General features: G+C 37.9%; 1 protein-coding gene across 6 annotated transcripts in view; it reads right to left on the reverse strand.

The window, feature by feature from the left end:
* Nucleotides 1–26006, reverse strand: part of tspan9a (tetraspanin 9a) — a 160848-nt gene that overhangs the window by 61141 nt on the left and 73701 nt on the right. For 5 of the 6 annotated variants that reach the window (XM_043264625.1, XM_043264622.1, XM_043264623.1 and 2 more), the window contains one exon: nucleotides 7540–7619. In XM_043264625.1, the coding sequence (XP_043120560.1) occupies nucleotides 7540–7602 (63 nt within the window). In that variant the 5' untranslated portion in view covers nucleotides 7603–7619. Of the gene's footprint in view, nucleotides 1–7539; nucleotides 8208–26006 lie in introns of those variants that run through there. The other variant, XM_043264621.1, reaches the window with a different exon arrangement.

Here is a 26006-nt window from a genome sequence, read left to right on the forward strand (position 1 = left end):
TGCATTTTAGGGTTGCTGCGATCTGCGCGAGTACCATTCAAATGCGAACCTTCAGCTTTTTAATAAAATATAAAATAATCTGAGACATCTGGAAGACTCAACCTTGGGACTTCTTGACAATCACGCTGATTGACATAAGCTTTAAAGTGGGAGAAGATTAAACAAGTTCTGCCTAATAGAGTTATCCCACTTATAATAATCATGAAAATAGAGAGATGATTCATGCCAGGTCATTTTTACCTCCCAGGGTGCATTTGATTTAACTTCCTTATCCTCACCGTACCCCAATCAGGCGATGAAAAATAACACGGAAGGTTTATATGACCATACAAAAAATAAATCAGTGACCACAATGATGATTTAGCCATTCATATAGTCTTCATTACTCAAGACTGACGGCGCAGTGCCTGGCATTCGCAGTGTGGCTGGAGAGGGCCCATATCCATGCTGAGCTTGGACTCAAGTCTATTCTCATTCCGACAGTGACAACAACTCACTCCAGACTGCACACAAGATGACAGAATGGTCCTTATCAAAAAGCTGTGCAAAAACCTGTCTCCTGAATGCATGATGCCCCCGAGAGCCAAAACGGACTGCCGTGGGTTGATTTTGAGAGGGTTTTTTCCTTCTCTCTAAAAAATAAGTGGATTCAAACACAAAAATCTCATCCAGGCCTTTGAGGTTTTGGTGGAAATGCAATCACATCTAATAGAACCAATTGAAGTTTGCCCCAAGGATATGGAGTGAAGATTTGGTTAATGACAGAATGAGCCCTCTGGAGGACCTTTTGGAGGTGGAGATGTCAGAGATAAATTCTATGCGAGGTTCTTCCATCTTTACCCTAGCAACAGAAACCCACAAGAAAATTGATGCATGGTTGAAAGGAAGACTTGACACATTTGCTCTAGGTCACTGGTAAGACCTTTGCAAAAGCAGATGCTATTCAAAATTGATTGATTGATTGATTTTTTTTTAATATATATACACATTTAATTCCTGAATATGAATTGTGGTGGAGCAGAAAAAAGGATGCAGTGCAATTCAGGAAATGGCATTTTGGAAAATAAACTGAATTGTCTCCCTGTACATTTTAACTGGACAAACAAAGTGTGTTTAGATCAACTGTAAATGCTGGCCTTTCAAAACATGTCTGAAGGTTTTTGTTATTTTCCCTATCTGCAGTATGAGATTTATTAGAAAAATAGAAAAAAATACAATTAATGATCCGTTGAACAGATCAACAAAACAAAATAATAATAATAATAATAATAATAATAATAATAGAAGGATAAAACAGTAAAACGATAAAATAATAAAATGAGAAAATGGATAACTTAGAGAATGATACGCTGATCTATAAATAAAATTACTGTAGACTGAACAACAGCATTAAAACACAGAAAAATAAGAATAATAGAACATAGGATTGATAGAATAATAATCTGAATAATCGAGAGATATATATTAAACAATAGAAGGATAGCTTAGTAGAACGAACAATAGAACGATAGATAGACAGATATTTAATTCTGGATTTTGCACAACCCTGCCAAAAATGCAGTTCCCCAGTTGCTGATGGCCCATTAAGTGTCCTCTTTTCTGTTAATTAAACTGCACAGCACTAACCACAACAAGCTCTGGTGTCATATCCCACCACCAGGTGAGAGGTGCAAGCTGGGAGAGTCGGGCACGATCTGACATGCTGGCATTGATTTCCTGCATAATTTGCTTGCGGGTGACAGGGAAAGTGCTGACTGGGGCATGCTACTCTTGCAATCTGCATTAATTCACAGGTTAGGTGAAGATTAGCATTGATTCTTCTGCCAAGGGTTGAGCTGGGAGTGGGATGGTGAAAGTTTCCCTACTCAGGAATGATCTATGAAAGACTAAATCAAGAATGACTTTGAAGAAGCCATTTCAAACCACTTCACAGTTACATGGCATAATGATAATAGTTTCAGCTACCTCCAAAACCAACATGCAGGGATTTACCCAGCAGCCTGCGAGTCAGAGATGTGCTATTACCTCACAATAAAGTGGAGCATGGTCAGTTAATTTCAATACATTGCAAATGAATACATACAAATATACGAACAGACTCATTCTGAGAAACGGGCCGCTTCTTTGCCTTTCATTTCAACTGGTTTGCGGTCCTCGGAGGCGCTATGATGTCATTATCAGCAAATGCTTCCTGATGAGCCATGACATCTTCCATATGACTGTCTTTTCATGCTAAAATCATCTTGCTCAAATGGAGGTCTTCTGCTACCCAGGCTCTTTTTTTTTCCCCCAGGAAGAAAAAAATAGGCTAAATTAATATTAGCTTCAAACTGCTATGCTGCGCATTTAATTCTGCTATTTTTAGTGTTTGTAAGAAGTCAATAAGTACACTCCTTTTGACATACATTTAGTGCTCTGTAGAGCTTTTGATGTGCACTGAATGAACATCCATGAGGTAATTGCATTATGGGAGTATATATATAATTATTGCGATGCTCATGAAACACTGATCAAACAATCAAAATGCACACTTGAATACTTAGTTCCTGCGTTACATGACACTTCAGCAGAATTACAGTGGCTAATAAAATGCTAAAAGAAAGTGCAGAATGCCTTCTATTTCTAAAAAACAAATCATTCATCAAGGTCTTAAACAAGAACTGTTAAGGTTTTGAAAGATAGGTCTGCATTTCTATGGTTGCCTTTATTATGCCCCATAAAGTCCTTTGATTTATTTTTGTGCAGGTAAAAGCATTTCCTCATGGGGGTAGACAAGAGAGAGAAAAATAAAATGACAAATTAATCAACTTTCATGTCTCTCAAGGTGATACGGAGATTTTCAAAAGATTTTTTGCCCTTATTGTAGAATTTTATTTTTAATTGGGCCATGAGCTGCTTTGAATCAAAGGCTGAAAAGGCATAATCCGATCTGCTCTGGTGCTAAGAATTGGCTCAATCTCTTAAAATGAAGGCCACCCTGTCTACTGCCTCAGGTCCACTACTGAATAGGCCTTTATCAGATTGCTACCTCTGGGCTTCAGGCCAAATAGATGGTTAAACATGTATATTGAAAAGTACAAAACACAGACAAAAAAGGTACAAATAAAAACAAATGGTGCATTAAGAGTTGCAATAGTTTTAATTCATGTGTATTTAAGTAAGGTGGATTTGAGCAGAACTAATTATATATTAAGATTCTTAACCACTCGACGAAGTCAAACCCCCTGAAAAGAAACATCTCCAACTTATCCAACCATATCCCAGAGCTAATGAGCCCTTCCAGGAGGCAAGAGACAATGGTACAGGAAATCGAAGGTCTAGATGCACTTATTGAGAGAATTTTCCCCAGATACGCAGAAACCCAAGAAGCAGAGTAAATTATGCTAAGGCAAGAAAGTGGTAAACAACTTTATCAGATGCTCAAACAGGGACTAATTATAAATCTGTCACATTCAATTCATATTCAATTCGTTGTGCAGGCAAAAACCAAAAGGAAAAGGCAAATGGTTCTAAATGGAAAGGACAATACTGTGGTGATGATTAAAACAAGTGGAACTTCTAGTCATGGTTGTTGACATTCTGCCTTTTCACTTTATAAAGTGCATAACAATCACCGTCTGCAGTGTGAAATTTTGTTTAAAACTGGCAACAGTCTGTTATTACCTTACTAGTTATCCAAATAACCTTTGACACTACAACTTTTCATTTTAGGTAAATAATTTCTGTAATTTAAATCATGAATTCAATGACTCATTATGTTTTTTTTTTTTTTTTTTTTTTTTTAAAGAATCTCCGTTACTAATAAAATAACCCCAACCATTTGGTTTGAACATGAGTTTTTGATTCAATATTGTGATGTTAGGTTTTCAGCTTCTGCTCTCCCTTTAATATGATCAAATACAAAAGATTAAAAAAAAGTTTGTGATTTAATTGTCATTGATCAGAGATTTATCAAATCTGACTTGGTTGTTTTATTTATTTATTATTTATTTATAATTTTTTTAGGAGAATTTGCATGAGACTGTTGGTGGTTGCTAGGTAGAACATTAGGAATAAATGAACAAAAATAAATCAACATATGAATAAAATCAACCAAAAAATATGTATAAAATGGGGCCATGATCAATGATTCACTCTTTCAATAAGCAGCCTCGAAAAGTTTTTCTTTTTTGTCGTTCTAAGAAGAGGACAAAAAATTCTTTAGTGTTTCTCTTGAAAATAAAAGCTGCAGATTAACAAACTTGTCAGGAGAACGTGTTGAAGGTGAGAACAGATTTGTGAAAGTTTGTTAAATGTGCAATTTCGTGCTGCAAAGAATGATTAAAGCCTTTAAATGGATTTCATAAAGAAGCGAGGAAATAAAAAGAAAGAGTAAGATAAAGAAAAACGGCTTTGCTACCTTGGATGGAGGCTCTGTAGGAAAACATTCATAGCTAGTAGGGAGGGTGGAGGGAGTGTGCCACTGCCGCAGTGTGGACCTCCACTCTACTGCTCATTCATTCTACACCGCACACCCCCCTTTTTCTACCCAAAGTACCCAGAGACTGCCACTCACTTTGTGAGCTTTGCAGAAGCACCCACCAACATTTCAAACTTCAAAATGTCAACCCAGGTGATTAAATCGACAGGCATCCTAATCTTTTTTTTTTTTTTTTTACCTAGGACCAAATGGCAGATAAATCCCCTGCAATCCCTAGAGTGAAAGTCAGAATTCATAAATACAAAGGCGCAAACAAAGAGGCAGCGGCTTTGATAAGGAGCAGCACACCTTTGGAGCAAACTGCTGAGGTGGCAGTACTGTTTGAATAAGAATGTGTCTGATGTAATATGATAATATCTGCAAAATAAGGCTGAGTATTCAGTCTTTTACAATGGATGTTGTGGGTCATCCTGCTTTAGTGATTTATCCGGCCATAAGACTGTAACAGGATAGGAGGAGGAGGACAAAGAAAAACCATAGAGCCACTAAAATATTGCTGTGAAATATGGCTCAGCCTAATTCAAATGATATAGACAAATTACATCTGCTCACCAGAATTAAATGAGGTTGTAATGAACCCGGTGAGCTTATCTGAATCCGAGAGGGTGTTGGCGCCATTTATGAGAAGGTAGCCAAAGCAAAAATTAGCAATCAATATTCATTAACAATTAATAGCTGGTGTAATTAGAGCTGATGTAATTTCTCAGTTTAATGTGCATAGACAACTACATAAATGGCAGGATTAAATGTCTGGGGCAGGTGCTAGAAGGACCATCGAAAAGACAAACATAATTGAAAAATATTTAAAATATTCTACAAAATACTAGAATAACATTTGTTGTAAAAAGGGCTTTACAAAAACTAAAAAAAGAAATAAAAAATGTTTTAAATAAAATTGATGGCTTTACAATTTACTGTTATTAGTATTAAATATAATAATAATAATAATAATAATAATAATAATAATAATAAATAGCAACATTATAAAACAAATATTTTCCAGTAAAATAAATAATTATTTTCAGTTTCACAAGAAAACAGTTGTATTATTTTAAAAACAACATGCTTTTTAATTTATTTATCATGGCATTTGATATTAGCAGCAGGTCTGTCTGAGAGGGCTAGTGAGAACAAGGGGATCAACATATGGCTACATATAACGGGGATTAAGAGGATAAATAGAAACCTGCAACTTGTTTTTATTTGTGCAATTCTGCTCGGTGCCACTGGGGCAGATTAAATGCATTCCCCATAAATAAAAATGTAGCAAGTCATTTAGACATGGTGAGTGCTGACCATTACATAGTCAGGAAGACAGTGTGACCACGCTCACCACTAAATGCTCTAATCTGAGCTGATACCGTCCAGCTCAAACCAAGCTAATCCACCTAAGAAAGATGAGCCAGATGGTCAGGAGCAACTGCTGAAGCTCCTGTACAGGAGGCCGATGGCATGCCTGAGGTTCTTGCTTCTATTTACCTAGTGCCTCGAGTTACAACCGTAAGCTCTGTGAAGGGGCAGCAGGCGGCAGCACCTGGCCCTCTAAAGCGGATGGAGTGACAGGCTTCAACGTTCCTCAGTATGGTAACCTTGCGATTCCTGGAGCGCCCAAGCAAGAGGAGTGCGGTCCCAGGGGTGTCATGATACAGAGGCACACTCTCCTATGGAGAACACCAAGCTTCAATCGCCATCACTCTCCGAGGCATGTCGTAACCCTAAATCACACACACGCTGGTAACAGCACACGCATAGCTCTGGGACTTTGACTGCCTCCCATGTTGGAATGACCTCATGGGATGCAACTCAGGTCATGTGAAGAATCATTAAAAGAATATTACCACCAGAACATCTAAATTACCTCTCAGTTGGAGTTGCATTGCCAGCGGCCAAGTGGTTCTTGCTGCTACTACTAATGCACAGGCACTTTCTCCTAACTAACCCTCGTTATCAGACCTTCTTAGAGAACAATACAAGAACTTCAGGTTCTCGCTGACAGTATGCCGTTTTCTATAGAGGGGGCATATAGAAACTATACAGAGGTTAATGCCTCACTGACAGAAAACAGCAGGATCACATAAGCAGGGAATGACTCTAGTATATGCCCAGTGACACCATCATACGTTACATACACCTTTAAGCCTTAAATCTTTTTCGAGATCAAAACAAGTCTCGGTAACAATACATGCCACCCATCTTGAACTACATTTCACAACTTAGCTTGGAGCTCTGGGATTCATACTCAAATGTTTTGTCAAAGACGGAGACTCCTTACCTCCAATAGTGACTCAGATGTGGCCCAGATATTACTTTCTGAGAGTATGAGCGTGAAGGCAAACCTTGTTAGCTTATGCGATTAGTGTTTATGCATGAGTGCCTCTGCACAAAAGACTCAGCCCAATGTCCTCCATACACTCTCTCTCATCAGAATTTAATCCACTTCATCCATCTTCCTGAGATATGCTTCAAATGGAATTGACAAAAACATGGCCTTGAGGCTTTCAAACTGAAAAACCATCATCATAAATCCACAGTAAAGCATATAAAACCAAGAAATGAATAAAATGCATGGGCAAAATTAAACAGAAACACAATTGAAGTAAATGAACATAAATTAAGTATTTGTTGAAGGCAACACACAACCTACAAGCTTCCCGAGTTGTTAAGAGCTATGAGTGAATGTGATTAAAGCAAAAAACATGGACTTTCTTTGACGATCATTATGTAAACAACATCACAGCATCTCATCAAAGCAAGTCGCAAGCTAAACCCATTCCGGGAGTGTGGCACAGTTTTTCCCAGGGTGCCCCAAGAGACTCAAAGGCAGACAGAAATAGTAGCGAGTACGTAAATGAGAGCATGGCTAGCCTGACGTAACATAGGAAAAACACATGACAGGAAAGTCCCAGTACCGGCAGGATCGCTCCGAGGGGCACGCAGCATGACATCTCAATATACATTTGTTACAATCAGTGCACAGTAACCAAATTCTAACCGTCATAACTGATTACCTGTGGAGGATGACCAAAACAGAAGTCAAGGAAATTCAAAATGTGACTTACCCAGAAGATGAGGTTGAAGACGAACATCATGTATTTCAGACAGCACAGGCAGCCTCTAGCCATGTTGCACTTCTTGAACTCTAGGAGGAACACAAAGGATAGATCCAGATAAAAGACCACGTATTTGCTGCCTTTTGGAGACTTGTACTTATTGTTGCTTTTATCGTCGCCGGCTGCCCCACTCTGAGCAGCGTTTTGTGCACGTGGGCCAGTGGACCCGTAAAAGGCGCCGGCGGTAAAGCCTCGTCCTCCGAACGGCCGTCCGGAGGTGGAGGCTTGGGCAAAGTCTGAGTCGCGGCTGTCCACAGAGGGGCTACGGTGGATGGCGGATTCCTCACTACTTGACTTCTCCATGCTCTGGAACGGAAGCCGCGCTCTTTATTTCATTCTCTATCATGTCTCTCAGAATAGCCCTCGAACAGAACCTTGAACTTGCGCTCTAGTGCTCCAAAAAGTGCTAGTCTTTCTCTTTCGCACAAAAGATCAGGATTAAGTGAATCAGACAGCGGCTGTGCAAAATTGCTCTTGTGGATGTGGCAGCCTGGTGTAATATCCAGAAGCGGAACTCCCACGAGCAGGTGCGTGTTGAGTCTAACTGAAGTTTCAGCAGTATTCCTTCACCCTATGCCCCTCGTTACCCCTCTAAAAGAGTGTCCACCCCCAGCTCAAGCAATGTCCGGCTCGGTTCAGCTGCTGCTCGATCCCACACTCCTGCCTGCTGACCTCAGCTCTGCCTTTCCACAAGGAGTTGATGAGTTCCCACAGCCTTCTAACTTCCACCCCCGGTCTCCTCTCAGGATTTCGTGCTCTGAGAGACTCTCTAGAGCTCTCTTTATTTTTTTTATCCTCGTTTGCCTGAATCAATCACGCTGCTGTGATTTAACCAGCCTCTGGCAGAGCATGCTGTTCCTTGCTCCTCTCCTTCTCTCTCCGTCTCTCTGCTCTCAATCACTGCTCTAGTGCTGATCCGCGTTATTATCAGCAGCCGCATCTAGTGGGCATTCCCTCCCAACCAAAGGCTGAGCTCTCACCTCTCTCTCTCTCTCTCTGCCTGTACTCCCCTCAGCCCCTCCCCGCCATTCGACCACCAATGAGGCAGCAGCTGCTGGTGCTAAGCCCCTCCCCCAGCCGATACAGCAGCTTTAATGTGCTTATCATCACTGTGCTTTATGCCTATACAAGTTCAGTGCTGTCAACCGCACTGGCTGGCCATGGGAGAGTCTGGGAGGGCAATGTTGAATTAAAAAAAATCATGAGTGGTGGAGGAGGAGGGGTGATAGGAGATGAATATGAGACCAAGCATGCGGCTGCACATTTGACAAGTGAGCATGTTAATAAAAAAGGAGCTTTGAGTCGCAATATGTGCAAAAAAAATGCTTAGAATTTAGTCAATTCTCAGTAACCCGTAAATTGCATTTATGGGTTACTCAAACATAACTGTGATGTGTAGAAAATTGAGGCAGTGACATGAAACCTGTGAGCATGTGGGGAGGTTGGTGCGTGACCGGTGTTTACTACTTTAAAACCCTTCATCCAAGCTCTCCTGTTGCCGTTTAAGGAGCAGGTGTAAATTGGCAGTGCATCAGTCTCAGGAATTATATCACCATTTCAAGCATGGACATTGAATATGAGCTTGGAGATACTTTAGGCTTTTCTGCGGAATGCAAGGGTTACATCTTAAGTACCTGATGCATGCCATGCGTTCAAAGCAAACGCATTTTATACATACTGTAGAATGTAAATGTAAACTATTTCAGTGTCGTTTAAAAGATTGCATAAGCCAAGTAAATAGTCAATAAGGTGATTTAGTGTTCAAAATATCAGTCTCTGGTTTTTGTTAGAGAAACTACAGCAACATGCTGGCTGAAAGTGGCCATCTGCTAATAAATAATGTGACATTATTAATGTAAATATTATTTTAATTAGCAATTTTTTTTCTATCTATTGTAACTGCACCAAAAGGGCGGTCTTTATGTTCTCTAATTCATATTAACTTGAACAAAATCCAATAATTTCTTGCTTCTTCGGAATCATTAGGTTTTTTAGGTTTGAATTTTTTAACATAGAAAGGTGATGGAAAGAGTAAGTTAGGGCATAAGACTGCAATGTGATACATTCCAGATATTGCAATCCATATCCTTATGATAACAACTATTTAATCAAGTTACAATATAACCAAGGTAATGTTTAGGTAAATGTCTTTCCTCTAAATAAAAAAATATGTTAAATCATAGTCAATGTAAGAAATTAAATAAAAATGGTGCATGCTAAGCTATTACTAGTGATCTTACATGGGTTAAAATAGTGTTGAGCTATTGCTATATTGTTCATACTTTGGTTAAAATTAAATTTAACTTGAAATAAAACATCTTGGCTATGCATGTAAACCTTTTTGATTGATTTTGTGAAAAGTTTTATTAGCCTTTGTGGTTTTTTAGAGCAAGATGCAACAATCCATAATTGTACAGAAACTCTTGTGATTCCGATCCCTCTCGAGGGATGTAGCGAATGCAATTAAAAATATACATTACAAATGCAAAGGGAGTCAAATCTTAAAATGTGAACAAACATATTTTCTATTAAAAAAAAGCCTTAGTCTTAAAACACATATAACCATGGACAAGAATACCACAGAGACCTGAGGGTCGGCTACAAACCAGATGCAAGTGACTTTTGCTCAGGTAAGTACCCCTCAAGTTTGCCTCAGAAAAGTAGAAATCTAGTCTGCTTTGTTGTCACGCCTCAGAGACCCTGGACTAAATGGTCAGTAGGCATTAATGAAGCATTTCAAGCTGCAAGTGTGAAATGATTAATTTGGCTACTTAGATCAGCGAATCAGTCAGCTGTCATTGATCGCTGTGTTTCATCACAATAATGCCTCTAATTTACTGTGCCTTTTTCCTGCAGATATCCACAATGCACCCTGCATTTAGTAGCATGATTCACAGCCCCTAATATCAATGCTATTGACAGCGCTGTGGAAGGTCTTGATTGAAGAATTGGACTTTATTCAGAACTGGAAACCCCATGTGGAAAGCTACGAAATGCAGCGCCTTTCAGGTTGAAGTCATCAATCTGCTAATGCTCGATTCAATATCACCTGCGTCAATGCTGGCACGAGAGCAGACGGGCATTCGTTTGGCCACCCCTCGGGCCATCTACTCCTGATTCTGTCCTGTGTAGAGAGCACACGCACAAGACCAATCGCTGAATTCGATACCCACAAGACAGCATACTCATACCGACTTAAAAAAAAACACACCAGCAAGCAGGAGCTGTCTTGTAGGAATGCATGTGCGCGTGCACACATACACAAGTTGTGTCTGAAGTTTTGGAAGAATGGCTCTAGGTTTGACATGACTGCAATTTACAACACAGGCCCAAAGCTCGAAACTGCACTCCTGGATCTTGTTTTCGCTAATGTAAAATTTTCATTAATGTAAATCTTTATATTTTATATACAGTATTTATACATATTGCATTGTTAAAATATACAAATGTATTAAATGTATTATTTTAATATATATTAGTCAATTATATATATATATATATATATATATATATATATATATATATATATATATATATATATACACACACACACACACACACTATACAGACTTGACGTACACGCAGGTTGAGGAACTCAAATGTCAAGTAAAAGAATTATTAAGGAAAAAGTGAATTTAGTCTGCTGTCCTGCTAGGATACAATTATGCAACCCTATGACAGTGTGAATCAATGGAGCCTACATGATGAAAAACTACATGAGTGATCCCTTTTTTGACAGTTCACTTCACAAAATGCCAAACAGTCGGACAAAACAGTGGGGGAAGAAGATACTTCTAAGAACCACTGAGAACCATTAAAAAAATAGTTCAAAGTCTGCCTAAGTGGATTATTGTAAAGCTACATGGTGGAGTGATTACAAAGACATAAAAAGAGATCGATGCACATGCAAGAACCTTATCTCCACTTGCTTAAATCTTAATTTGTTGCTTTCATAAGTGGAATATCTTTAATTGCGCTGCGGTTGATATCTGTGCTAGCTTTCCCAAGACATTATCTGAGAGATTAGGCAAATCTAATTTAGCTGCAAAGAGGATGGAATTGTGTTTAGGTCATCTGTAAAAGCTTCATTTCTGAAACGAGCTCTAAATTGTTGAGAATAGGGCTGTTAAAGTCTCTGCCTGAAACACACACTGCAAAAATTGCTTTTCTAGCGTAGATTTTTGGACAAAAAAAATTCTTAAATCAAGAAAGATTATGTAGAGTAAAAAATACGGCCTCGTTTTCAGACAAATAAGTCAAATTTAAGTGACTTTTTAGCTTATCTGCCAACGGGGTAAGCAAAATAATCTTATTTTAAACAGAAAACAATTAATTTGGCCCATCTCAATGCCAGATTATTTTGCTTGTTTCAAGTAAAAACTTGTCTTGTTTCCAGAAAAAAAACAGTCCAAACCAATATTTTTTCTTGTCTTGAAAATCCTTCATGATTTAAAAGATTCTAGATATTTGGGCTGAAAGCAGTGCATTTTTGCAGTGCATTTCTTGGCCAAGCACAAACAAAACCACAAGGAATTACCTGCTGAACTTTTGAAATCAAAATGCATTACACAAATTCCAGATAACCTGGAATTAATCCAGTGCCTATCAAAAATGATTTCCATATGACAGCTTATTATCCATGTCACATACCTACAGCGGATTCCACATGAATCATAACTTGACACATGAAAAGTGACTGACCTCAGCAGCTGAGAGAAATATTCAAAAACAAGTTACATTTAAAGAAGACAAACAGCCAGAGGCATTAATTCATTCAATTCCAAGGCCTTTTTCTTCAACTATACATAACAATATGTTCAGAAAATCCATTTAAAAGCAAAGGCGTCAGAAAGATCAAAAGCTCTGTTCATCCACTATGGTTTTAAGCATCAACGTGTATCATGGTGCAATAATTACACGAATAAGGCCTCGAAAAATGCACTGTTCAGAAAGTTGTTAGTGTGTACATATGCAGGTGTGAAAACAACAAGACCCCCAAACTAGACCACACAGCAGAACTCTCTGAACAAACAAATGACTGTCACACATTTTGTGCCTAATAACAGATTGTCTCCGAAAAGTCTGGCAATTGGCAGAGCAGCCTCTTGGCAAAGGTTATATTTAGAAATTCACGTTAAATGTCTCTTCTCAAACACAAGTGAACATTCTCTTCACTCGAGTCAGATGTCGATTACGTGCGATATTTGCTGATAAGCCTGGCCTTTTGTGATGTCTGGATGTAGACGAGTCGATAACAAGTTTCTCATTATCTAGATTCAGACAAATAAGGCAGGCAATCGGCAAAAGTACTTCCCACAGAGGGGAAATTAGGAATTTATTATGTGATAAAGTCTATACATTCAGCTACTGTATACATCAATCAATAAGTCAAAGAAAACAAGATACTGTGGTGCAGACGATGCTGGTTTGATTAGGCTTAATAAAGAAAACCTTTTGGAGAAATAATAAAATACTGGCACAATGTAATGGTTTAAATGAACGTAAGTTGCGTCATTCGTTGATTCATAGGTCAGCCAAGAAATCGTAACTCTGCGTTCAGTAAGTCAGTCAGTTATTTACACTAAATTTAAAACGAAAAAATATTTTTGTTATAAAAACCCATTGCTCTGCTTCAGAGGACATGCGATAACCCCCGAAGGTTTATAGGTTAGTTTACGTCGCAGTGCTTGCAGATATACCAGATTTACGAAGCTTCAAAATAATGGCCCGCTATCCGTGAGCATTACCAAGCTTGGAAGAGCCAGGATAAATTGTTTAATTTAATATTGTGTTCGTCTGAAAGAAGAAAGTCAAATACACCTACGAAGGCTTCAGGGTGAGTAAAATATGGGGCAATTTTGATATTTGGGCGAACTATTCCTTTAAATGTAAAGGTTTAATTAGAATAATTTGTAAGATTCTTTTTTTTATTTGACAGAATTCGTTTTAAATGAAAAAAAGGCCAAGTTCTGAGACAAAGCTACAAAACAAAATCAAACCTACATGATCTAGAGGAGTTATAAGGGCTCAAGCCGAGTCTTGCTGTGAAACTATAATAAAAGTATATTTTTACATTGTCAGTTTTGTCAGACAATCCTAGAGCATACTACAGAACGTCAGTTTGAAATCAAGTTTATACCAAACTCTTCAGCAGGCGGCGTGACTCCGTGACCTCAGAGCTACGAGCAAACACGAATGGCACTGGGAGACAAACGACAGGGCCGGGCCTCCTGTCAGCTCCACACTGACAAAGCAGCAGACCACACAGGTAGGCAGGGTGAGAGAGAGAATGAGAGAGAGAGAGAGAATGTGAATGAAAGAACGAGGGAAACATGGACCCGGCACCTCAATCTCCAGTTTAAACAGCAAACCCGCCGCCCCATCCATCAGCGTAACAGCAGATAAGCGTGTAAGAGAGCGAGAGGACAGAACAACCTAAACAAAGTAGAGCAAACAAACTTCAACCCGACATTAGCATTTACAGCCTCGGAGGAAACGTTTGGCCTGCAAAACATAACTGAAGTTGACTTTGTTCGAGCACTGTATATGAATTCTCTAATAAACAAGATGAAAAGGCTCGAAGCATGTGTAGATTAATGACTAAAGCATGGCTTTTCCACTTTTTGGTCAAGAGGGACTCTTCAAGTCAACGGATCAGGGAGTCAATGCATAATAATAGTGTCTATGAACAAATCATTCACTATTATGAATAATTGCACACGAGAAAAAATCCACTCAGTCAAAGACGTTGGTTATTCATTCATCTCCGTCGACTTTAATTGATGTTCACAGAGCGTATGCTGAAAAATGACATTTTGATAAAAGCGCTATGCACCCTACGACACCGAGACATGCTGAATGTTGAACACTGCCTACAAACTGTGTACATAAATGGTCAATTAAAATAGCATTGCTGGTAATGTTCAGCCAACTGGACATTATCACTAAATAAACTCGGACTGCATACCCCAGAAGGGTTTTATTTTGAGATAATGACCAACTAACTGTACATTATCCTGCTAATTACATCTCTGTTTGCCACGTAAATACTGTATGGGCATGGAGAAGAGAATTATTGATTTGAGCTGAAATTCTTGTTATGCGAGAAGAAAGAGGCTGCAGAGTGATACAACTCACATAAAGCTAGCGCAGCTACATCCAAAACGATGCAGATTAGTGGTTGTGGAGCTTCATAAGTGAGCATAATATAAAGCTACATATAAACAACAACCACGCACAGTAACAATGGAGACAACTTGCACTTTATTTCTTCAACTCTTTATTTAAATAACTTCAGCTCTAATAAACAAAAATGCACTGCACACACACAATAACTGCATAAAATAATAGATTTTACAAACAAAGTAATTTTATCGATACATCTCAGAAATTAATTTTGTCCGCTATGCAATACTTATCTAAGCTTTGTGTTATGCCTTATCAAATAAAAATTAATATGACAAATTTTTGGAATTCTTATTCACCTGCTATCTTTAATTTATTAATCACTGAGCTTGTTGCAATGAATTATTAAATTAGAAGGCAACATAATTAAGATGCCTACATTTTGTAAGAACTTTTGCATCAGTTGTGTACATTCGATTTATTTACAGTTGTGCTTCCGGCACACTGTCAAAAATAGCATGCATAACATTTGACATTTTGGGGGTTAACAGCTTTTGAGTGGGAAAGCACCCTCTAAGGCTGATGATACACTGGGCAACTTTTTGACCAATGTTGCTTGGGCACTTCAACTGAGAATGGGTAACAAGTTTCTATCTGGATAATTTAGATCAGTCTTGGGCCCCGTGTCTCACCTGGTTGACCAATTACGGCAACAGAGCTCAAATAGTTGCCCAGTGTATCAACAGCAGTAACATCTCTGTAGATACATATGAGTGTATATTAGCCTGTATCAGGGGTGAATTGCTCCTTCACAGTGAGAGACAAAGTTGTTTTCGGTACCTTGATTCTCTCCGCTCCTCTCTGGTAAATGTAGATAATGTACAACTGATAAGTAACAAGATTTTTTTAGCTCTTGAAATGAAGCAATAACCAAGAACAGAATTACCAGGAACAATCAATCTACAGCTTCAATAATGAATAAATTCAATGCAGACCATCTCAGACATCATCACCATCTTCAAAAAAAAAAAAAGGATTATTCGAAGGCTTCTTTAAAGTGCACGAATGATGAAATCTGACTGAAACAGCACATATTCTTTTCTAGCACACAGTACTATGGGATGAGTCAGATTTGAGTAGAGTATGCAATGGAACTGTCAAACTGTCAAAAAAGTTGGACCTTCCGAAATGGTTAAGATGACCTTCACTCATCAAATTACAACGGGTTCCTGCTCCTGCACCTGTAGCCTAAAATCTGCTCAGCATGGAACATGCCACTCAGCTTGAGGCGGTTTATGGTACAGCTATAATTCATCCATCAAATAACTGCCGGAACGAACACAAGGTTGCCGTCTGCAGGTTTCTGTGTCGTCTCCAGCGTCAAACACAAACCGGAGGACCACAGCCAGAATAACACTCCCCCTTCTATAGATAGGCACCGTCAGTCATCCGTTACCCCCCAAGATTAGAGGAGAAAGAGAGAGCAGGTCACTTTTATTTCGGGAATCCGAGAGGGGGGTGAGGCGGATAAAAGCACTGTGGTTTACGGCCAACGCTCCCCACCACGTGTGCATCCCAGGAGAAGGTGACGCCGGCCAGCCGGTCCACTTCACCTTTTCCCAAGAACCTGCGGATGCTGTGGTCACAACTACAACCTATTTCCAGCTCTGCAGCTATGTGATTATACCAATGATCCCTTCCGCCATCGCAAAAGCCTATAAGAGGCAGTATTCCTGTGGCGCCTGTCGGGCAATTCGACACACACTTAATCCTCCTCTGTGTTTCATGGTAACAGCAATAGAAAACATATCAGGAGATAGTCTGGAGATAGAAACACACAAACGGCCGTACAGGGACTGGAAACTTTTTGCAAATGGAGCTAATCGGGAAAGAAGCTGTCTACAGGAACTGCTTACTTCTGCTCAAGGTGAAGTCTAGAAACTTTGAAGGTAGGCATGGAGCCCATTGGCTCCAGCCTCGTCTTCGGTCTTTAACATGTGGTTCAATGGGAGCAGCTGGTCTGTCGGAACCGGAGCTGCTGATACAGCTCCTCAAAGAGGTCAAAGCCGTTATAACAATACATCACTGCCTCTACAACTGCGGATGCAACACAGCAGGGAAGGCTTGTGGCTTACCACTCTTATATCCAAAGCTGTATTATATGGCGTATTTATGTGTCTGTTCATTAAGCTTACCCAGAATTAGTGTGGATAAGGATTCATGTTTCTAGGTAAAAGGGAAATATGGATTAAACACAAGACGGCAGATGCTATAGAAAGATTTTCCATTCTGTATATCAAGAGGGAAGATTTGCTTATATCGCATCAATACTACTTAAAACTCCTTATAATTTAGAAGCAAACCAAAAACACTTTAAATGCTTTTACCATCCATACACTATCATTCAAAAGTTTGCTTTTAGTAAAACATAAAAAAAAAAAAAAAAAAAAAAAAAAAAATCAATACTTTTATTCAGCAATGGCACATTAAATCGATTCAAAGACTCTTATAATGCTACAAAAGATTTATATTCTAAAAATAAATGCTGTTCTTTTCATTTTTCTATTCATCAAAGAATCCTAAAAAAATGTATCACAGTGTCGACAAAAAAATTAACCAGGACAGCTGTTTTCAACTTTGATAATACATGAAGAGATGTTTTTTGAGCACCAAAATCAGCATGTCAGGATGATTTCTAAAGAATCATGTGACACTGAAGACCGAACATAGAAATACAGTACTTTTTAAAAGGATTAATACATTTCCGTGTAGTGGTTGCAGTAAGCGGTTAAAGGTTAGTTCATTTTAATGTTTCCTTTATCTGTCATTACAAAAATGTTTATTAATAAGGGAATGTTAATGATAATGAAGACGAGAAAAGTATAAACGTGCAAAGACAAAAACTACGGCTAAAAAAAAGATGTAAAAATTAACACTAACTTGCACACAGCACACACTTGTGAAATCAAAAAATAATAAGGGGAAAAAGAAGACACTTTTAAAAGAAAAAAAATGACATTCCATCAGGCTGAGACCTCCTAGAAGAACTGCATCGTAGATAATAACTGGCCCTCATGCATTTCAAAGAGAACTGTCAGCTTTTTTGAATTCTTTTATATTTTATGCTTCCAATGTTCATAAAATGTCTTCATTATGAAAGTCACTAGTTTATTGTTTATATCAGGATTGTGGGCATAAAGTTTGGGACGCTTTTAGAGTCCTCCTTGAATCATTTTGAAAATATATATAATGTATATATATATATATATATATATATATATATATATATATATATATATATATATATATATATATATATATTAAAGCAAAGATGAGCATCACAATGTCTTCTGAGGAAAGCAATAGCGCCACCAAACTTCACAAAGACATAATTACCTTATTCCAAGCTACTTCACAGCTAATGGAACAATGGAACATAAAGTTACTCATTATTTGATCGCTTGTAATGATTATTAAGCTATGCTAACCAGGAGGAAATTAGCCTCAGATGAGCATGAGAGACGGTGGTCACTGGTCTCAGGGATGCTAACCCACCAGCTAGCTTACCCAGCATCACAATATGGCCAGCTCCATTTAGTCCAAGATCTTAGCTCCAAGATCAGAGAATAAATCTGTGGCAGACGTCCTATGTGGGAATGTCCACTGTTTACTGAGGCCCAACGAAGCTGCTTGTTCTTCACAGGCTCCAAAGAGGACTGCAGATGGCATGGAGAAACGAGCAGGACAGGCAGTGGAGCCTAACTTCACACCCCAGAAACCTTCGATTCGGATATGCATCGGTAAATCCATCCAATGGAGGATTTGAGATTCTCTCCAGGGATGAAGCCAAGCTTACCAGATCAAAATGTCCTTACCTTGAATAAATAACGATTCCACAAATGAAACAAAGTCAAGGTTTGCCTTTCTAAAAGTCTACTTTGAAGAACATCTAGTTCTCGAATGCTGGTTTTGTCAATCATGAGAACTCAAAGAATAAATATTATCAGAGGTTTAAAGGGTTAGTTCACCCAAAAATGAAAATTAGACTATTTTAGGCATCCTAGGTTTATGTGACTTTCTTCTTTCAGATGAAAGTTATATTAAATATTGTCTTGGAACTTCTGAGCTCCATCACTGCAGTTGATTCACTTTAACAGTCCAAAATCTGTTAAATAAAGCGCACATAAACATAATATCACTCACATGGCTCCGGGGGGTGAATAAAGCCCCCCTGCATTGAATCCATGTGTTTTTGTAAGATAAATATCCATATTTAAACGTAATAAACAGTTTTATCATGTTTACCCCAGAGCTGCGTTAAGCACATTTTATTACATTTGCATGGACTATATACCATGTTTTAGTCTGTTAAAGGAAATCACCCACCCACTGCAATGACAGAGCTTAAAAGTGGCAGAACAATTTTTAATATAACTCAGTCGCATACACCTAGCATGCTTTGAGCGCAAAAACAGATCTGGCCATTATCTATTTTCACACGGCAGCCAGTAATTTGGCACGTTCAAAGTTGTTTTGCTTCGTATAACATGCACCAGGTGGCGCGATGAACAACATTCAAACACCACGGCCACCGTTAGCCATCTATGGACACAAATTCCATCATTACCAACATAGTTCAATGATTAAGTGTTTCTCGCTTATGGGCTTCAACTGAAGCTGAACTGAATTCTGCGATAACAACCTGCTGGATGTACATTATTCCTTACTTAAAACTGCAAGAAATAACCTCACACTTGTTAATGAGAAGGGGTCAAACTGGCCAAACCACCTTTTCCCCTTCACTACTCTATGAATAAAGGTGAGAAGAGCAGGCTTGGTTGTAGAGGGTGTTCAAAACTGGATGCATTTTAAAATGAGATGCTTTTAAATGCAGGCTGAAACACCCAGCAGACAAGCTATATGCATATTCTTACCGCAGTGGTCAATTATTAAGCATTATTATAAATAAAAATTCATATTAAACATGTTTTCTTCTTTGACAACAACAACAAGAACAACAATAATAGTAGTAAAAATTACAGCATTTTCTTCTAATAAAACAAAACAATAAGAAACAGAGTAAGTTTGGAATTTTGCATCTCATGGTCAATGCATGACTTGTTTATATTTAGCCAAATGTTATTAAACGAACAGAAAACTCAATGAAATTATTATTAGTATTTTTTTTGTAAGTTATTTCAAATGTTCAATGCATGGTTAAAAATGCTACTCATTGACATATAAAATTGCGTTTTGAAAGAAAAAGTCACTTAAGCTTTAATTACTACATTCTGAAATAATGTTGGATAAAATATGATCAATAAAAGCAAAATGTTTATAAAAACTAGTTTATAATAAGCTAGGCATTTTCAGTTCCTTTCTAAAATATAATTGAACAGTGAGATGGTGCTTACGGTGACTGGCACAGACTGTACGGTAAATGTTTATTTAACTAGCTATATTTTCTTTTGATAATAAACAAGCTGCTAAGTCAAGTTAGCAAATTTGTTGCGTGTGCTTGAGGCGATCACTGCACTGTGTAATTTTTTGAACATAATTCGAAACTGTAAAGCTTTTGCAGAATGAAGAAAACAAGCAGGATGCCGCTTAACATTTCCTTTCCGTAATCTTCAAAGCTTGTCCCTCAGTCTATTTTTTTTTACTTTCGTTTTGGAATCTTTAAATTATTGAAGTGAAATGTATTTTGTATAGACTATTTCTATAGTTCTTAGATTGTCTTTAAAATAGGCTATAGGAAATAATCCATAATGTTGCTTTATGTTTCTTTATTAATTTTTTTGTTGTTGGTTTTTTGGTTTTTCATCTGCAGCAATAAAATAAAACAATGTTTGATGGTTAGGCTAGTGATGCAAATTTATCTGAACTAAATGAACGTGTTTTAGGTTTTCAGCTTTTGAAATAAATAAACCCCAACAAAACTACCAATCAAAAAAATACAACAAGCTCAGTTTAGAGGTTTAGTACAGCAATAAAACAATAATAATATAATAATAATAAACCAGCCATTTGTAATGGAATAAACTCATGTCACTTGCATTAACAAAAACCTGCAGGCTTATTATATTGTGCATTTGCATATTTAGTTTACCTGCACTGTTAAAGAGAGCGACTTTTACTATTAATTTAAACTGTGTGCAAGTATTTTCAGCGTCCTTCTATCACCCGAGTTTTATATTCACTAAAATAATTAAACTCTATGCTGATTCAAAACGACAACACCGGAGATATGACAGTCAAAGCAAAGTGCGGTTTAAAAGGCCCGCCCCCGCAGCTGATCTGGAAGTTGTGATTGGTTTTGCACCCAAGTCAGACCAGTCTGTTATTGGCTGAAACGCAGGGCTCCACCCCAGCAGTTGAAAAGCGCCTGTCAATCAAACGCCAGTTTGCTCTGTTCTCCATTAGCACCTTTGTTTTGTTTTTTTTGGACTTTGCACTTTAGGTGAAAAATAAACGTACAGTACCGTATAAAGTACCGCAATTTAATTATACTCAAGAAAGTACAAATATTGTGATAAAAGTATTTGTAATTAGTTACTTTGAGGTCCTGCGTAACACACCGGTGTCACGTGAGATTGGATCTTTAAAAGATATGCTAATTTTCATTTTTGGGTAAAGTAACCCTTTAATACACTGAATCACCACCAAGCCGATACCGCAAACTTTACTTAAACTCCACAGTAAATATTTCAATGGAAACAGCAACAGATTCTTCACACCCATCTTCACAATATGTCTGCAGATGTTAACACGCACACAAACCCCCAAAAAACCATTTAGCTGTCACTAATACTAATGAGGGTGTTCTACAAACACGTCAAACTTCTGGTTCGTACAATGTCAGCGGATAAACAAAAGTGATGACATTATTAACAAGTCTACTGACTTTGAGTAATCGCTATAAGAAATTTGGAAACATCGTTTGGCTCTCTGTTGACAGCCTTTCTTCTAGGCAGATACGTTGTCTGCATTACGAAGTGGATTTCAAATCATTCTCAAGGTATTTAATAATATGGCAACAGATGCTAAATGATGTTACATCTCTGGGAAACCGATCACTGTGCGTGGAAATGCAAAACTATGAAATTCCAATATTTGTCTTGCAAAGTGCTTCGTTGGGAAAATAAACAGCATCTAAAGTCTGGTCGCCGTTATCACACGTGTGAACGCAACCAGAACGTTCTCTTTTTGAAGAGAAATTTTAAACTGCCATTAGTTAAGCTGTCATTATGAAAGTCATATATTCAAACTGAAATGTACAGCTGATTAAAAATAGCTCTAAGGCATTCAATGAGCTCATATAGGGTGCTGATGAATTGACAGGTATGCACAACTACACTATATTTCCTCTACTTAACTATATTTTTTTAAATGAATTATGAACCTGCCACCCACATTCATTCTCTTCCAGAATAATTTGAATGCTTCACGTTACAATTTCCGAAATTCTTAACTCGCGAGAGCTCCCAAGAGGACGTGAAGGCAGCATAAGAGACGCAGTGAAAACCAAGCAGCTGCGAACCGATCTGCAGACACCTGCTGACGGCTGAAATACATTAGAAAGGCCAATAGTACATATAATATCTTCTGCATACATTGACACCATCATTCCATATCTCGAGAAACAGTGATCTACATGAGGTCTGACAGATCACCGCAAACTTCAGAGCCGTGTGTGCAGGCGGAAAAATATTCAAGCTCTCTTTGCCATGATACCATCATTTTTAAATCACTCTCTAGAGGCACAAAACCTCACTCATGATTTATAGGCAAAGTATAACATCCACGCAACCCACTGGCTACAGATTACGATATCTGCCTCCCATGTGTAAAAATCATCATCTGTGTCATGAAAAATTAAGCCATTTAGGAGGAAAAAGTGTGTTTCAGCCAAGGTATCGTCTGTTTTTGATTGTTCAACTCGTAGCTGGAAGTTTAATTTCACGCAGACGATCTTTTGCCATAAAAATGGCTTCAGCATGGGGCTTAACCAACAGGTTGCAAAAAGCAGACCCTTGAGTAAAGTAACATCAGCCGTTTGCTCTTTTTTCATGTTCCCAGACGAACACCCTGGATGTGTGTGGACCAGGTAAAAAAAAAAATCTGCTCTCTTATAAAAGGGTCTATTGACCCTGCTGCAATGACCTTGTGTGTTTTTGTGTTATTTTCAGTTTTAACCTTTGCTGAACAAATGCCAGTGTGTGGGTTAAACTGCTGGATGAGACACTGAATATTTACAACATATTCAATATTATATTGTTACAAATAGAGACTTTGCAACAATGAATTTTTAATTTGCACGTTTCCTAATGCATGGCAGCGGACTCAGTTATTAGAGCATAAAGCATTTTTTATGCCTTTTTTTTATTTAAACCTCATGATCAAAATATTCTAAATTAGAATACTTGCTGCTTCTTAAAATTGGTGCTTTTGTACCATCCTATTGCAAGATATGGTATAGATATAGACAGATATAGATGGATATAATCATATATACATGCATAAATCTTTACTACAACTAATCTACAAGAATAGCTGCTCAGTCCACATTCTGGCCATTCTTACTAATATAACTTAAGATAAATATTATATTATAAGAAAAATATTGAGATACTGCAGACATTTTTAAGCTCAAAACACCATATAACATAGCCTTAGCCTTGGTGATACACTGAGCAGAGATGATGCTGGAAGCTGGTTCAATCCCATCATCCTCACCATTAGAAACCAGATACCGGGTTGTGCTCTTAACCTGCCCACAGAGGTGCTGTATTTTTAATGCTCCAAACCCTCTACCCACACTGACCTTCAACAGAATGAAAACATCTCCAGCTAATCTCCACTACTCCACATTAAGAAAACATGGCTTGTTTACACACAAGTGCATCTCTAGCGCTTAACTTGCAGTAAATATTGTCTAAAACTGCTCAACCATTTGTTTTATGGAGAAACGCAGCTATTAGAGAACACCACTATTTGTAGTTTATAAAAAGGTGACAGCTAATCTTATCTGCAATTGCTTATCAAGGGCAAAATTAACCCAAAATTTTATTTTATTTTTATATAAATCTGCAAAACTTTTTACTAAAAAGATAAAGGTAACTATACACATTAATGTAAAAAATAAGTGTGTGTTTGTAACTTGCAGCCTGGCAAAGTCAGCTCAGTGATTCCATTCTAGTTCTAGATGTCTGCTTTGGGTCCTTTGGCTCCAGGATGTCTGTGGCTCCTTGCTATTCCTGATACTCCACAGGTGTGTGTATAAGTGTGTCTCTAAATGTGTGCGTGTGTGCGCGCACATGTACTATTGGGTATCTGTAAACTGGTGCCTTTGATTATTTATGAGAACACCTAGCTGTGTGAGGTGATTTAGGAACAGTGCTGCATGAATTTCATGATTTATAGTTTCTTTGGCTTCTGCGTGGCCTTAAAAATGCAGCCTAGAACACAGACAGACGCATAAAACTAAATTCAAGGTGATGAAATACATGTTGATTCATTGTCTGTGAATGACAAGGATGTGACAGGACCGCGTTCCAGCATTTCAAGGCCCTGTTGGCTTAGAGGCCTGTCTTTTTAATATTCAATTTTTAAAGCAATTCTGCGATGCTAATTACGCCAAAACTTCCATTGTTCAAGGTGATGCTTTGATCAAGGTGAAGTGCCTTGACTCAGGCTCTCATGGCATGACAGAAGGAGCTTCGTAATTACTTCTCCCGCAAAGGCCAAGCCTGAGTCACAAGGTTAAGGGATTTCAGTGATATGATGTGTACTTGTATGTGAATAAAAGGCTGCAGACAGTTAGGAACAAAGCAAAGGCGAAAAAAAAAAAAAAAGAAAAAATGAAGAGGACTTAAAGGTCAAGCACAAGAAGCTGCGTCTATGAAACCTGCGACGTCTGCACTGCATCATACTCACAGAAGCACTTTGCGTTCGGAGGCAACTTTTCCACCTATTGTCCCGTCTTTCCACCTCAAGTCATATTTCATGGTGTTCCAACTAAATCGCAAGGCCATGGAGTGTAGCACACACCTTGATTGAATTCTCTTTAAAGTGTGCTGACAGCGCAGAGAGAACAAGTAAAGAGGATGAGGAAAAAAAAAACAAACGAGAAACCACTAGAGGAGGAACGCTAAATAAAGAAAATACAGCCAAATCTGTGAAGCAAGTAATTGTATTTCACGACACATGTTGAAACAGATGATCAATCAGTGGGAGACCTCCAGAACTGTGACATTCATCTCAAGCGAGTGTTTTGAAAATATTTATAGTGAGAACAGAACGTCATTTGCACTCATTGATAAATCGTCCCTCCCCCACGAGCAAACCTGACATTCCCTCGAGCTCCATGACTCATTTCTGTCACTAAATAGATTGTTTACTCATTTCTGAAGTGTCACATGTGGGTATTGGGTATTATCCTTAATATAAAAATGGCTCTGTAGTATAAAAAAATCCCCAAGATATACAAGACACAAAAGCAACTAAGAAACTAGAATTTTTGATCTTAAAGGAAAGGCAAACCACTGAGAAATCGTCATCTCTCCTATGATATTAATTATATAGAAAATTTTGACTTTTGCTTTTAAATTCCATGCTTTTTAGATTTTTCCACTGAGGAAGAAAAACGTAATAGGTCACATCTCCTCTAAAGTTTACTAGAAGTTTCTCGTTTCTCTGTCGACGATTATCGGTCTGGTCGATTATCTGTGCCGATATTAAGCATTTTCATAATTATCGGTAATTTTCGAAAACCGATTTGCTTTTGAAACACTATTTGGCGCTGATACAGCCCGTCTGAACAATTTAAGCTATGATGACATTTAAATTATTTACACTATCCTCTTTTAAGTAAAATCAACTGATTTTCATTAGATGATAAATTGTCACCTCATGTAGGTAATGATTTAGTCATCAGAAAATAATTGATGAAGCATTAACATGTATAACAAATTATTGAAGCCAAATATTTACATTTTCCCTAGCTGTAACATAGTATTCATAGGCTTAACCATGAAGCATTCAGTGGCCTTTAACTCTTTATTGCAACTGGATGCAAAGAGGAAGACAAGAGTATAAGGTGCAACCAACACCAGGGAAGGCAGTTTTTTGTTGAGTTATTCATAATTATGAAATTAATTAAATTTACACCAGACATACATATCGGTTAAAAATATTGTTTATCGGTCTACTGTAATAATCGGTATTGGCGCTGAAAAACATATCAGTCAATCACTAGATCAAACTGTAGTTGAATTTAACAAAATACCAAC

The sequence above is a fragment of the Puntigrus tetrazona genome, chromosome 18 (assembly GCF_018831695.1).
Source record: "Puntigrus tetrazona isolate hp1 chromosome 18, ASM1883169v1, whole genome shotgun sequence".
Taxonomy (NCBI): Eukaryota; Metazoa; Chordata; class Actinopteri; order Cypriniformes; family Cyprinidae; genus Puntigrus; species Puntigrus tetrazona.